At 29.1% G+C, this 14,694-nt stretch overlaps 2 protein-coding genes across 2 annotated transcripts; both read right to left on the bottom strand.

The window, feature by feature from the left end:
* Positions 1–682: 682 nt before the first annotated feature.
* LOC126685832 (probable xyloglucan galactosyltransferase GT14) lies at positions 683–2,709 on the bottom strand. The gene has a single exon (XM_050379802.2). The coding sequence runs from the start codon at positions 2,507–2,509 to the stop codon at positions 1,037–1,039; it is 1,473 nt and encodes a 490-aa protein (XP_050235759.1). The 5' UTR covers positions 2,510–2,709; the 3' UTR covers positions 683–1,036.
* Positions 2,710–6,260: 3,551 nt separating this feature from the next.
* LOC126653513 (probable aldo-keto reductase 2) lies at positions 6,261–8,792 on the bottom strand. Its single transcript, XM_050347420.2, has 5 exons — positions 8,417–8,792; positions 8,137–8,337; positions 7,336–7,508; positions 7,128–7,230; positions 6,261–6,751 (listed from the first exon to the last, which is right to left on the bottom strand). Exons 1-5 carry the CDS (start codon positions 8,627–8,629, stop codon positions 6,413–6,415), a joined length of 1,029 nt encoding a protein of 342 aa, XP_050203377.1. The 5' UTR covers positions 8,630–8,792; the 3' UTR covers positions 6,261–6,412.
* Positions 8,793–14,694: the final 5,902 nt, after the last annotated feature.

Raw genomic sequence — 14,694 nt, 5'->3', positions numbered from 1 at the left:
TGTAAACTAGTTTATTATAAAATTAAAAATAATTCATAAAAAAAATAAAAATAATGTAATGTAAGTAACATGCAAATGAAATTCTTAAAAATAAAGAGTGTATAGATGAATTTTAAAATAAAATTAATATAATGTATATATAATTAAATATATTTTATCGTGATTAGCATCAAATACTACATTAGTGAGTAGTGATATTTTAATTTTCAAAATAAATTTATTTCTTCTTGTTTTTAGCATATAACCCTTTCATATAATAAATTAGAAAGAAAATTTTGTACAAGAAATTTTTTTTTTTAAAAAAGAGGAGAATAAATGAATTGATATTATTTAATATCTATGCGAGAAAAAAAATCAAGAGATAAAAATTAAAAAATTCATCAAATTTAAACTAAAATTTAATTCTGTAAATACAAATTTCTTTTTTTTGTAAGAAATACCACTAGAGTAGAGATGCTCTAAATCCAATGCACCATTAGTTGATTTTGATAATATTGGATGGTATCCACCAAATAGATTTGAATTCTAAAACAGACACAATGGATTTGAGTGAATAGTTAAATAAGGAACTTTATGATTCTCATTACCATTTATATAAAATTTAAAATCAAGGATAATTATGACAACTACACTCTATAAATAACCCTTATGGAATGCAAATATAGATTGGTGGAGTGCAAAATTTCCAGCAAAACTTGTATCACCTAATCATTTCTTAAATCTAGTTATACAAACATATAGAGACTTGTAAACACAAGATATGCATATATACAAATGTTTAGTCCCTCGCATTAACCACAACAATAAACACAATGATGAACAAGAAAAAAAGGTCATTTAATCCCTAAATTACTTTTCAGAAACTATATTATATGGAAACTCGTCGAGTCTTATATTTCAACATTTCTATTTCCAAAAATACTTGTAAATACTTTGAAACTTTATATTCATAACTTATTATTGTATAAATTGTGGTTCGTCGTTTCCTATTTTAGCGTCTTCTTGTATCAACGTTTCTGCTTACATGCAACATAATTCAGAAGAAATGAGACCAATCTTGTTTTAGACCCATTCTTGAAACCCTTAGCTTCCAATTTGGTTCTGCAAATCCAATGGCAGGATCCTTACCCTCATCAATTTCACTTCTCACTTTTTCGACTCTTTCAAGAACTCCTTTAATTGCTATATCAAATGCATCTTCAAAATTCTCTAATTTTGACTTAGGATTTGCATATATAATCTTTGGTATCAGCTTTATAACCTCTTCTCTCATTTTCATAATTTCATCATTAGAAACCTTATTCAAAGTCTCATTAATGCTCACACTTCCATTCATTACCAAGTTCTCCGGTATGAACACGGAATAATTAGAATAGTCATTCGGTAAATACCATTCGTATTGCACGTAAGCCGATCCCGGATGGAAGAAAACCGGAATACATCCTGCTATAATCGAGTCGAAAGCCGCTCGTCTCGTGTACGTATCCCCTGGAGGATGCAGGCAGAAAACAGAATCCTGAAATACCTTAATCACCTCGACAGGATTATCACACTTGTTTCCGGAACCACAATCGAGCAACTTGCATAATCCTGTAGAAGCTAAACATTGCTCAATTATCTGTCCGCGGATAGAATCTTGTCGAAAAGGCCGCGGAGCGCCTGCGAAAGTAAACAAGTTGTTCCGCTTCTGTTTTCTCATTCGGTTTTGCCATGCAATCACTTCATTATCACTCGACGGGTGGAAATGAGTCGGATATGGTATCGCAAATTCATTACTCCACGCAGTTGATTCGATAGATAACATTGTCATATTCATAGATTCAGGCAACGACATAAATTTGGTTCCCCAACCGCTATCCTGGTCGATCTGCCGATGAAAATCAAAAGCAACTCGTCCGGAAACAAAGAAATGGTCTCTACCCCACATTTTAGTCCATTCAGGTTTATGAGCCAGCCAATTTACAAGATCAACACCCAAATAGTCTCTTGCTGCACTATAATCCCACAGGTATCGAGCCACGTCAAGTCCGCCATAATACGGTACGAAAATCGCTGAAGCTAATGAAGAATTATCCGTCAGACAGTCATAATAATTCATTCTAGTACGGAATATAATCTCTAAAGAAAACTGATTAGTTGCAAACCAGTTCTGTCCTAAATCCTCTCCGTCAGGATAATTTCCGACAACCTGAACGCCAAAACCTGAGTTTTTCAGAAACGGACACATGTTATAGAATCTGTAAAGAGTACTGCAATTTTCAAGAATATCATCGTTGAATCGCTGAGGAAGATCATGAACATATATATAACGACCTGAACAAGATTCATCAGAATTTTTCTTGTAGAATTCTTGATTAGCAATACTTGTAAATAAAGGTAAATAATCAAAAGCATAGAGAAAAAAGAAGAAAAAAGGTATCAGAATGATCAAAACGACAAACCAGACTGATCTATTATAGTCTATAGCAGGCTTCTCCATCTGCCGTTTTGTGGATTCTGTCTCTAACATTGTGTGTAGTATACTTTAGTTTACTGTCTGAATGTTGCAGGCCTAATAAAGAACAACAATGGTGGCTGTTAATGGAGAGTAAAATGGTTGAAAAGTAAGAGATTACATAATTTAGTAAAAGATTGGAATAAATCTCAAAGAAAAGACAATAATGGAAGGTTTTGTGACATTTCAAGAAAACTTATAATAGTGTAATATAAAATAAAATATGGTATAAACTTAGAATTAGGCGACTAAACCAAAGCAATATAATATTGAATAGTCAACATCAATAGTGTGGGTGGACCAAAATGCAAATAAAATGAGTTAAATGGCATTTGATGCTATTGTTGATTTATTGATTCAAGTCTCCTTATTGGCTATTTCTGCCAAACCTAAATATGATGGTCAAAAATAGCATAAGTATATACACAGCAGAAAAAGAAAAAAATTAACTAATAAGTATGCAAGGAGTTAAAATGGTAGAAAAGTAGATTTTAGAAGTTGATGAAAGAGATTACATAACTTAATATGAGAACCATGGGATATCATTTTTTTGTGCTGGAAATTGAACTCTTGATGTTAGACTTTGATATCAATTGTTAGATCAAGCGCTTACCGGTAAACTAAATGTTTCAATTTTTAGTCAGGACATAATCCTTTTGTCCGAATATCTATTCCATATAACCGTCGCGTCATATCATTTTTACAACAAGCGAATGAGGATTTGTAATAGGAATTTTTTTAATTATTATTTATTCTTTTATCATTCAATTTTCCACATGAATAACGCATTATTAGTTTGTTGCACGAATGGCATGATAACGGCTGTATTGTATAATTTTCCCTTTTGTTCTTATCGAATTCAGTCCAGACATCATGTTTCGCTGTGAATTGGCTCAACTTAACTTTTACCATGTAACAATTGATGTCACTTACTAGATTCACACTTTTTTCCTAAAAAATAAAAATAGATTCACACAAAAACATTTCCATTTATATGGCCTCATAAGAGCTTGTTATATAGACTTTGTATATTTTATGCCACAAGTGGATAGAGTCAATGATATAATAAGATATTATTAAAATGATATTACTAATATCATTTAGTTAATTGAATTGTAGAACCAACGAGTTATATCTCAAATGATATAAACATTTGACAAAGAAGTATACTTAAAAATTATAATTTCAATTCTTTCCATAAGTGTTCTTCCTCTTTTGATTATATATATAAAAAGAATTGTATACACATTCAATGATAAATCATAATATAATTAACACAGTCCATATATGACATTATAAACATAATCTATAAAATATTTTTTTTGATAATTTAGGGAGGGGAGAGCGCTTGTGGGAGGAATCGAACCCACGACCTAGCAGTTTTCTGCTTAGCGCTTATACCATTTTATTTAATGAACAAATTTCAAATAAAAATAAGAAAAGAAAGCTTCGTGAAATTCAAAGGAAACTTATTACAAAATATTATATAGTACTGCACAAATCAAGTGTTAACAAACAATAAGGCTTAAGTAGCAATTGGCCCCTTAAATTTGTAAGTAATAGACAATTAATATGTAAATTAATTTTGTTGGTAAATCAATACACGAATTTGGTAATTATGGGAAATTAGCCCATTTTGGCAAAATAATTTACAAGTTAAGGGGGTAAATAGCCAATTTAGGAGACAATTAACTTACAAATTGAGGGGGCAAATTGCTAAAATGGAGTAAACTGCCCATAATCATTAAGTTCGTGTACTGATTTGCCCACAAAGTTAATTTATGTGCTAATTATCCATTGCTTACAAGTTGGAGTGGCATATTGCCACTTTAGTCCAAACAATAATATATCCAAGTCTGTTTACTAGTGATAGAGGGAGAGGGGGCAATGGGATGACCATAATTCCCTCTAACTTTTTGAAAATATTAAAATTAATATTAATATCTTTTACATTTTACAATTTATAATTTATAATTAATCTTTCTAATTTAAAATCATTTCCTCCATATAATAAATATTACAATTTGACCGTCCAAATAAAATTATGTCTTCGTTACTGTATTTTATAAATATTTATAGTTTGTTATATATTCTCACTTTCATGATCTCTTCTTTTCTTTTCTAATTTTAAGAGGGCGACAATGAGCTTGTGGATTAGAATCTAAGAATCTCTCCTATATATATACATACATATATATATATATATATATATATATATATATATATATATATATATATATATATATATATATATATATATATATATATATATATAGTAATAGTGATTTTAATATAGATTCTAAAAATAAATATGCATTTTAATAATAATGGCAAAAACAAAAAAGGAAGTTTGAGCAGCATGATTGTGAATGAGATTTGATAAGTTTGGAAAAATTGAAGAAGAAAAATGGAGATTTTGATATGCTATTTGTCATACATTTCAGCTACTGTTGCTGGTTATTCTGCATTAACAATACCCGTCTTCTTACCACGCCAAAAAAAAAAAACTTTTCAGTATTATCATTAATTTGAAATATAATTTACTAAGAGTTTATGAATTATGATATAGAAATTGAAAAGTATTAAATTAAAGATAATTATGAATTTAATATTTTATTTATTAAAAAAATGTATAATATTAAATGTATCATTAATTTTTTTTATTATTCAAAAAAGGGTTGAGTGTTTTTTCAGAAAACCCCCTCTTATAAGCCACCATAAAGAAAAGCCCAACCCTTACAATAATCTAAATATTTGAATTTCATGAATTTAAAATCTAAAGAAATACTATGCAGTCATATATTACTTCTAATTGTTTTAAATCTATAATTTATATGCAAGGACTCCTTCAATAATCCATATATTTCTATAAATTTATCTTCTTGACTTGGCCACATTGGATTAAGTTTGAGTGAGAAGCTTTTCGTGTTGTTTGGGTAATGATATCAGCACTCAACATCTCCACCAGTATGAAGATGTCAGTGCGTTGTGCGGATGAAATTAAATAGTTAGACGATTTTTTGATTAGTTTTTAAAATTTTAACACTGTTATTTATATAAAATTATCTTGAATCCGACAAGCTCGCTATTTTCAAAGCTAAAAGTCACATAGAAATTGTAAAGTGACAACTATTGATGAACAAAAATTTTGGTCTGAGCTTGAATCCGAAAAGCTCGCTATTTTAAAGGCGGACTTCAAATTTTTAACATTTTTAACATTGTTAAAAGATTTACGTAGGTCCGGCCAAATCAGTCAAAACCTATATAAAAATTATTTTTGGACTAAGCTTGGGTAATAAATTAAAGTCCGAACCGAGTTTGGGTCAGGCTTAGGCTAGCATTTAGAAAAATCAAGTCCATCTGAGCCCGGTCCGTGCCTGCCCGAACCCGGCCATGAACAGGTATAGAACAATTACAACCAGTAATAGATAATATACAACTAAAATACGTTATTAATCACCTACTACACTGCAGCTTTAAGACTTCAATTGGTTAAAGATAGTTTTAGCTGTGCATGTGCTAACCTCAAAATATATTTATTGTTACAATTAACCTATAAAATATCCATTATTGAAAGAAAAATAGTAATATGAAAAATTTATAAAAATCCATACCTATTGGAATCAAACATTAGCAAAATGTGTCAATTTTTGGTAATTCATTCCTATGCCAATCGATAATATCACGTAACTGTCAAATTTAATGCAAGTGTATATTCAAACCTCGAACTATATCAGTTTTCTTAAAATTGATACCTGAAAAGAAATATTGAAAATGATTCATTTTTTCAAATTGAAACATGACATTGTTTGTAACACAGATATTTTCTCTGTCTATAAGGTATACTAGACAGGCAGAAGCGAAAACCTTGAAATCCAGAAGATGACGAGGATGTAACTCACACATGCTGACTACATTTTAAACGGCTTTCCATGAAGACAGAGGAGGAGTGTCCGCCGACTCAAATGTATACGCGCTGCCGCCATATCTTTCACCTTTTACAGCATCTGCAGAGGCAATGGATTCAAGTTCAGCCATTTCTTCAGGTGTAAGTTTCACAGACAGAGCTCCGATGTTCTGGTTGAAGTTCTCTATCTTGGTAGTTCCAGGAATGGGACACACATCGTCTCCTTGGTGATGAACCCAGGCCAGTGCTAGTTGTGACGGAGTGCATTGTTTCCTCGCTGCAATTTCATTAACCCTCTCAAAAAGGCGTTTGTTATGCTCGAGATTTTCAGGTTCGAACCTTGGCAAGTACTGCAGTGTCAGGAATATTCATCTCAGTATCACAAGTAATACTACAAATTAATACCAACTTGAGAGGGAAGGCAGCTTTTAGCAGCTTAAGTATACCTATTACAGTCTTACTGAATTTTTAACAAATGTAAACCAGCTGTAAAAGCTTATAACAACAAGAGAAACTCGATAAGATTGGACACGCAAAGCTGTCTAACTCTAAGGTATAATAATTGACCATCATGTGAAACTGCAAAATATGCAAGGATATCTGAGCTTGAAAACTTCTATGATAAACCTTACTTTTCTTTCCTAATGAAATATGTTAATACTTAGCATGCCCGAATCAGAAGTGGTCCTTGTGGACAAGAGTTTGTATGTCATAAACGGTACCAACCTTCCGAAAGTCACCTTCTTCAAATGTTTCAACCAGCTTAGGCCCTGAAGAAAAGAATCCCCGTCCAAGAGGACTGTATGCAACAATGCCAATGCCAAGTTCCCTGAGAATGAGAAGAGAAAAATGCATCAAAAACATGATCCCATATACTTTCTTTTGTTTATTATTTAAACCCAAAGAACAGATAGGTATTTCGTTGACGACTAACCTGCAAATAGGAACAATGTCCTTTTCCACATCTCTTGTCCACAAGGACCACTCCAATTGAATAGCTGTAATCGGGTGAACAGCATGAGCTCTTCTGATTGTTGAAGCAGATGCCTCAGATAAACCTACATACTTTATCTTACCCTCTTCAACTAATTTCTTCAATTCCCCCATCTTGCAAAGACAAAAAAAAATGTTTAGTCCCAATTAATAATGCTAAAAAACAAGCAAATTCACTATACAATTCACAATGTAGCATGAGTGCTACGGAAAAAGAAACAATTTTGCATCTAATTGGAACAATTTCATAACATTTACTTCACTTCACAACATTAATCCGGAGCAACAACTATGAATTGCATAAATGCCAAAAGCTGCAAGACGATTGCTGATCATTATCCAGCCAACATGAGATTCTGTTACAAGGAATTAACTATTCTACACTTTGAAGTAGGTTCATATAACATTGAAAAGTAGCACAGTGTCGTAAAATGATTCTAGTAAACATCAATTAAAGCCGTAGTTTATCGAGAATTACCACATTCATAAAGTCGGTAAACTACGTATACTCTGCATTCATATAATCTACTTCAAATGACAAATTTACAAAGATCTATTCTTCAACTATTACATCTTTTAATGAATTATCTATTCTTTTGATCTTTCCAAAACATACACAAGTTCACATTTGTTCCAAACAACTGAACAAATACAATTGTACATAATGAATTATCTAAACAAATCAAACACAATCAAACAAAAAAAAAACAAAAAAAAATGAGTTAAGATCAGAAAGTCAAACCGTGATTTCAATAGGAATAGAAGTATCAATCCTATGTTGATAATAAAGATCAATAGAATCAACTTGAAGCCGCTTCAAACTAGCCTCACAAGCACCTCTTACATGAGCTGGATCACCTTTAATCTCCCTTTTCCCATCTTCAAAAACTATCCCAAATTTAGTAGCCAGCTCCATTTTCTCTCTAACCCCACCTTTAAGAGCCTGCACCAAAACCAAAACAAAACCCATTACCCCAAATTCAATTCCATCAAACACCCACAAAAAATAAGCCAAAACAAACCTTGCCCAGAAGAATTTCATTGGTGAAAGGTCCGTAGATATCGGAAGTGTCAAGAAAAGTGACACCGGAGTCAATGGCGTGGTGGATGAGGTCAATCATGTCGGATTCCGGCTTTGGAGGTCCGTAAAATGCGGACATGCCCATGCAGCCGAGTCCTTGTGCTGATACCTCGAGCCCTTGTGAACCCAGTTTGATTCTCTTGAGTACTGCCATTTTTGGTGTTGATGGTGATGAATGAGTGTGAGTTGGTGGTGTTCATGATTTGGGTTGGTGTGTTTATATAGAGGGAGATTAATGTATGAGTCGATCGTCACGGCTGATTCGTAGATGCGGTTTTTGAAACGGACGTTTACTAAAAGATGTACCACCATTGACAAAAATGAATTTCTTGATTGAGGCTGACGCACCTGCTTACTCAGTATGGTATATCACTTTGGGGTTAAATATTTTTTAGGATGGCTACCAAATTATAAAAATTACACAATAATTATAGTTCTGTAATTATTTTATAATTTATTTAATTGAATAATCTATCTATCTATTTATCTATAATCTATCTATCTATCTATAACAACTCTATATGTGGGAAGGGGGGGGACAGGCAAAATTACCGTAATAGGTTTCATTAAGAATATAATAATAAATAATAACTAATTAAATAGCTAATTAGTTAAGAGTTTAATTACTATTGAAAAGTTAATAGTTTCAGAAGGGAAATCGAACAAAATTGAAAATAGTTTTATTACTATTAAAATACAAAGTTGATGATAGTTAATTAGTTAAAGTGTAAGTTAATTAGTTAAAGTGTAACTCATATAGTATATATTCATAAGTCAAACGGGAAAAAAACCTTCCTTACCCAAATAATTCTTTAACTGTTGCAAGTTTGATTTATAAACAGTTGGTGGGTATTATTTCATCTAATAATAATTTTATTATTATTGAAAGGCATCGGAGTGATTACAAATCAAATATAATGTGGGCATGTGATTTGCATAATATGTTAAAAAAGGTAATTTGGGTTGTTCTATTTTTTTGTAATTATTCCTTGTGTAGCATTTTTATAAATTACATTTAGGTTTATTTTTATTGTAATAACATGATAAAATTAAAGTATGATTATTTTTACTTTTATTTAATATTACAATAAAATTATAACGGGTCATATAAATGCCGCTCACATGCGCAGGTTTATTTTTGTTTTAATTTAATAGTTTAATTAATATATATTATACATAACGGGTCATACAAATGTTGCTCACGTACGTAGTACGTGGCGAAACGCTAGTAACTATTCTATAAATGTGAAGGGGGGGGGGGACAGGCAAAATTACGATATTAGAGTCCAATAAAACTAAATATTACATTAACAAAGAAAAGAAGTTTAATTGTGGTAGAAGTGGTTGAGAAATTCAGCAAAATCGGAAATATATATAATTGCTTAAATACAATAAGTAAGTTAATAGGAGTCTTTTTTTAAAAAGAAAAAAATAATAATATTACACATGTAAATTTTAGATTACAAAATTTACGGAAAATACCTAATACCAATAGAAGTAGTATATTCTACGGAAAAAAATAGTAGTAGTATACCTTAATAATGACTCTCTACTAATCTATAAATTGTAATTAAGAGTTTGACTTTAATAAGGAAACCAAGGTATATAATGATTAATGTTGGGCACTTTATCTTTTGATATAAAAATTTATAAAATAAATCATCCAAATAGATCTGCTATGCAAGTTCGAACCAAGAGAAGCTCATATTTTTATTTATGAAGAAAAAAAGCTTGTATGGTTGTTGATTTAACATATTGATTAGTTATCTTTAAGGAGGTTAGTGCATTGTTTTTCTTGTTTCATATTACCTAGGACCTAGGAACACTGCTTTTGTTACATATTTTTGTGATTAATTCGGTAGATCCATCTATGATAAAATTATTATCACTAATTTTCCATATCCTTTTTAAATCTATTAATTATTTTTTTATATATATATTTATGTACTGATGAATGATTAACTCTTTAATTTTATATTTTTTATTACGTTTATATATGTGTTCTGCTTATTCTACACGTAGCTCAAATTAATCAAATAAATATTATATTTAATAAAATATCATTTACGTACCATATCTTAGTATAGATAAATAAGTTATTTTTTATTTTGAAAAATATATAAAGAAAAAATCAATTATAAAAATTAAGAAAATAATAAAATTTTATATTTAATAATTTAACTAATTTATTTTATTTAACGGATCATATAATTATTATTTATGTGTTATAATTTTAATTTAACTAAAATAGTTTATTGAAAACTTAAGTATAATATTTAATAATATAATTCATATTTAAGTTAAATAACATTGCAAAAATTAAAGGGGTACATGCAAAATTATAATATTGGCATTCAATAATTAAAAAATTACAAAATTAAGTAAAATTATAATCCTAATTAAATAAAACAAATTAATAAATTTATTAATAGAAGCTAACAAGGAGTCTAATTCTAATAAAAAGAAGTTAACTAGCTAATGGAAATTATATATGAAATAAAGGAAAATATTAGTAGCTGTTATACAATATAATTATAATTACTCTTGTTCGATTAGTGTGCGATGTTTTTCCAAACTCTAAAAGATTAGTGTGACTCGGATTCTTTTGCCATTATACTCTATCTCGCATGGACATCATAACTAGCTAACGCTAGAAAGAAAAGTTTAATTTTGATAACAAAGAAGATTTTAATATATGTTTCTATTTAAATAATGTACAAATATTGTGGATGACATTTAATTTTTATAAAAAAGTTATAAAAATATTAAGTCTAGCTGTCTTTTCAAAAATAAAAATCAACATGAATGCTATATATAATACCCTTCAATAATTAAAAAAATTATGAAAGTCTGTTTCTAATAAGATAATGTTATAAGAGGTTACTTTTCAATAGGAGTCAGTTTAATTGGATTAACATATATATAAATAAAAAAATATCACGAAAAGGATGGTAATTAAGATAAAATTGGATATAGAAAGTGTAGTATGGTTGTGCAAGTCTAATTTCGGGATACATATAAATTTTCATAAATATACTATATTTAAATTTTTTTTATATATAACGGGTCATATGAATACCGCTCACGTGCGTAGCACGTGACGAAAAACTAGTAACTATATTATATGTGGGAAGGGGGTGGGGACAGGCAAAATTACGATATTAGAGTCCGTATAAATTAATAATTATAATAAAATTAATTAATTAATTATTTTATATTAACAAGGAAAAGAAGTCTAACTGCAATAGAAATAGTTAAAAAATTAAACAAAACCAGCAAAAAAATTGCTTAATTATAATGCGTAAATTAAAAAGGAACATTAAGCTAACATGACTCTTTCCTAAAAGAAAAAAGTTGATAGGACACTAATTGCTCCATAGGACCACAACTAAAATTAGAAATTAAGTATACAATAGTAATTTTAATTCAAAAATAAAACTTAACTTGAAACAAATATGAAATTGATTAGGTCTCTTATTTTTTATCTGTAAATACAAATTATATATAAAATATATATAACTATAGAAAGAAAATCGATTATAATTAATTTACGTCTAAAATTTTAAAGTGTTAAGAAAATTACAAATTAATCGGTTGGTATTTGTGTCAACCTATAATATTGATAAGTGAATATATAGTATGGACTCTGTTATAATTCACGCAAGCAATATTATTATTAAATCTAATGGATAATATTTTTCCAAATAGTAAAGATTTTTCATTATTTTATTAGAAATAGCGAAATATTTAAAGTTTAGCTTAGTTAACTTATAATTTGTAAGTTTTAAATTCTAATTTAATTCAATTTAATAATATCATTAGCGGGACGTATAAAAATCACTTATGTGCCACAATTTTACTTGAAACAAAAAAAATAATTGAATCAATATTTGATAGAAATAACGGGGAACAAAGGGTCAACGCGCCCCCTGAATTTGTGACACACGGTCATCTAACCCAATTTATACTTTTTTGAGCAACTAACCCCAAAACTCTTCATCTTTGAGTCAAATAACCCCATAATTTATATTTTTATTTTAAAAAATAGATTTAGAATAATTATATCGCAACAATTAGGGAAATATCTAATTACCTTTTTGCATCCATCGCCTCCGATTTATATTTTATACATTTTAAAAATATAATTAGGGGTTATTTGACCCAAAATTGAAGAGTTTTGGGGTTAGTTGCTCATAAAAAGTATAAATTGGGTTAGATGACCCCGTGTTACAAGTTTAGGGGCGCGTTGACCCTTTGCTCAAATAACGGGTCATGTAAATGCCGCTCACGTGCGTAGCATGTGGCGAAACGCTAGTAACTATCTTATATGTGGGAAGGGGGGGGACAGGCAAAATTACAATATTAGCCTCTAATAATTAAAATATTTACTAATTTAAATACAAATTTAAATCAAACTAAACTACTTCTAAAAGAATTTTACCATATGTTACTCTAAAATTAATTACTGTATGCTAAAAAAAATTAATTAAAATAAGAAATACAAGTTTAAACAGGACTCTTATTTTATACAATAAAGTTGCCGATTCTACCTCAAAAAAGTTGCCGATTCTACCTCAAATTCTGCATGTAATAGGAAAAAAGATACAGGTTGTTGTCTATATATGGCACACATATTCTTTTAATAAATAATAAATAAAAATAGAAGTATTGATATAATAAAAGTGATTCCAACCTAAGAAGTGGTATTATAGTCTAATTCAAATTGAATTGTCTAATTATAATGAAAAGTGTTTTATTATTTATGGTCTTCAAGTTCGACAGATACACCAAGGTGCCCCATCCACGATTTCATAAGCTTATTCACCATATCCCTCCTCAAAGGCAGCCCACAAGTCTGTCTTTGCATTTGAATTGCTATATATAATATGTGTTTTGTATGATTTTCTATATTTTTTTTTTTTTTTTATATTGATCTCTAGCCATAAAAATGTTATTATTTTCATCAAAAATACAACAATTTTATACATATTGAAGGTTAGTAATTTATGGTGTGGTTATGTTAATCTTAAATTCATGTAGAACTTTTCTTTATTAATAAATGTTGGCAGTTTTACACAAACCAGAAAAGCTCTCCCTTCTCTCTAAAACCAAAAACTTTTTTTCTTTATTTTTTTTAAGGGTGGGAGAAGAAGATTTTTCCGGTTAACCGGAAAATCATCTTCTCTCCGCCCATAATACTATTAATCGTAGATCTACTTTTCTTATTTCAATAAATCATCTTTTAAGGTGTTTGTTTAAATTTTATTTTGATTGAATGTTGTTGTAGATATAAGAGTTGGAAGATAACTTATGGATTCATATTGAAGATGAGGTTTGAAAAGTTTGAAGCTCCAAGAATCAAGCGGTTTCAAAATCTTATTTTCAGTTTGATTCATTTATATTTTGGGCAACCTTTTGATGGTTGAAAAAGCCCTAATCGATGACTGTATTAACAGTTCTCATCATTAATTTAGAATAGTTCGTTCAATATGTTGAAGAACCATTCATTTATGTAATTTTCATTATCATCAATGAAAGTTTTAGCCTTTGATAAAAAAAAGAAAATGTTGGATGTATATTGTTTTTGTACTTGGAGAATAATTTGATAAATAATTCTATAAATTATTATATTAGTGCTCTGTAAATTTCTATTTTAATATTTGATAATTATAATTTATTTTCTACATGACTAAAAAATATAAGATTTAAGATGTTGGTTTATTAGGATCGAATATAAATTATTTGACATTATTTGAGAAAAAAGGTTGACAGCTATACGTTATTAATAATATATTTATTTAACTTATGTTAGTTTCATAAATTAATTAGTATTTAGTAGTAACAGTATATAGGATTATGGGGTTTAAGGCTAATAGTACATATAAATAACTAATAAGATTTTTTATAAAATTAAAATAAAATATTTAGGAAGCTAATAATTTTAAATTAAATTTGATCTCAAAAATTAAAGAAGGAAATAACACTCATGTAATTTTCCTTAGCTATAACTCTAGAACTTTTATATTATTAAGAGATATGCCAAGCGAAACAGCATAACAATTAGAATGGTCAATCTGCAGCATAATAGTAGGTTTACAAGTATATTTTGTTGTTCTTATTTCTTCTTTTTCTAATTAGATTTTTAAAATTTCAATTATGGAGTGACTTTCATATCCTAAATTTAGTGATTGCCGATTAGGCTATGTAACAATTCCAACT

Source organism: Mercurialis annua, linkage group LG6 (genome assembly GCF_937616625.2).
Source record: "Mercurialis annua linkage group LG6, ddMerAnnu1.2, whole genome shotgun sequence".
NCBI classification, from domain to species: domain Eukaryota; kingdom Viridiplantae; phylum Streptophyta; class Magnoliopsida; order Malpighiales; family Euphorbiaceae; genus Mercurialis; species Mercurialis annua.
The sequence above is the reverse complement of the archived record's forward strand: the minus strand, read 5'-3'. Positions and strand labels throughout refer to the sequence as shown.

Bases quoted from the DNA above. Each gene is read 5' to 3' on its own strand.
- LOC126653513 (XM_050347420.2), bottom strand. From the start codon at position 8,629: ATGGCAGTACTCAAGAGAATCAAACTGGGTTCACAAGGGCTCGAGGTA. The intron at 8,338-8,416 runs GTTTGTTTTGGC...GTTTTGGTGCAG, and splicing joins ATGAAATTCTTCTGGGCAAG to GCTCTTAAAGGTGGGGTTAG. The intron at 7,231-7,335 runs GTTAGTCGTCAA...TCTCATTCTCAG, and splicing joins GACATTGTTCCTATTTGCAG to GGAACTTGGCATTGGCATTG.
- LOC126685832 (XM_050379802.2), bottom strand. From the start codon at position 2,509: ATGTTAGAGACAGAATCCACAAAACGGCAGATGGAGAAGCCTGCTATA.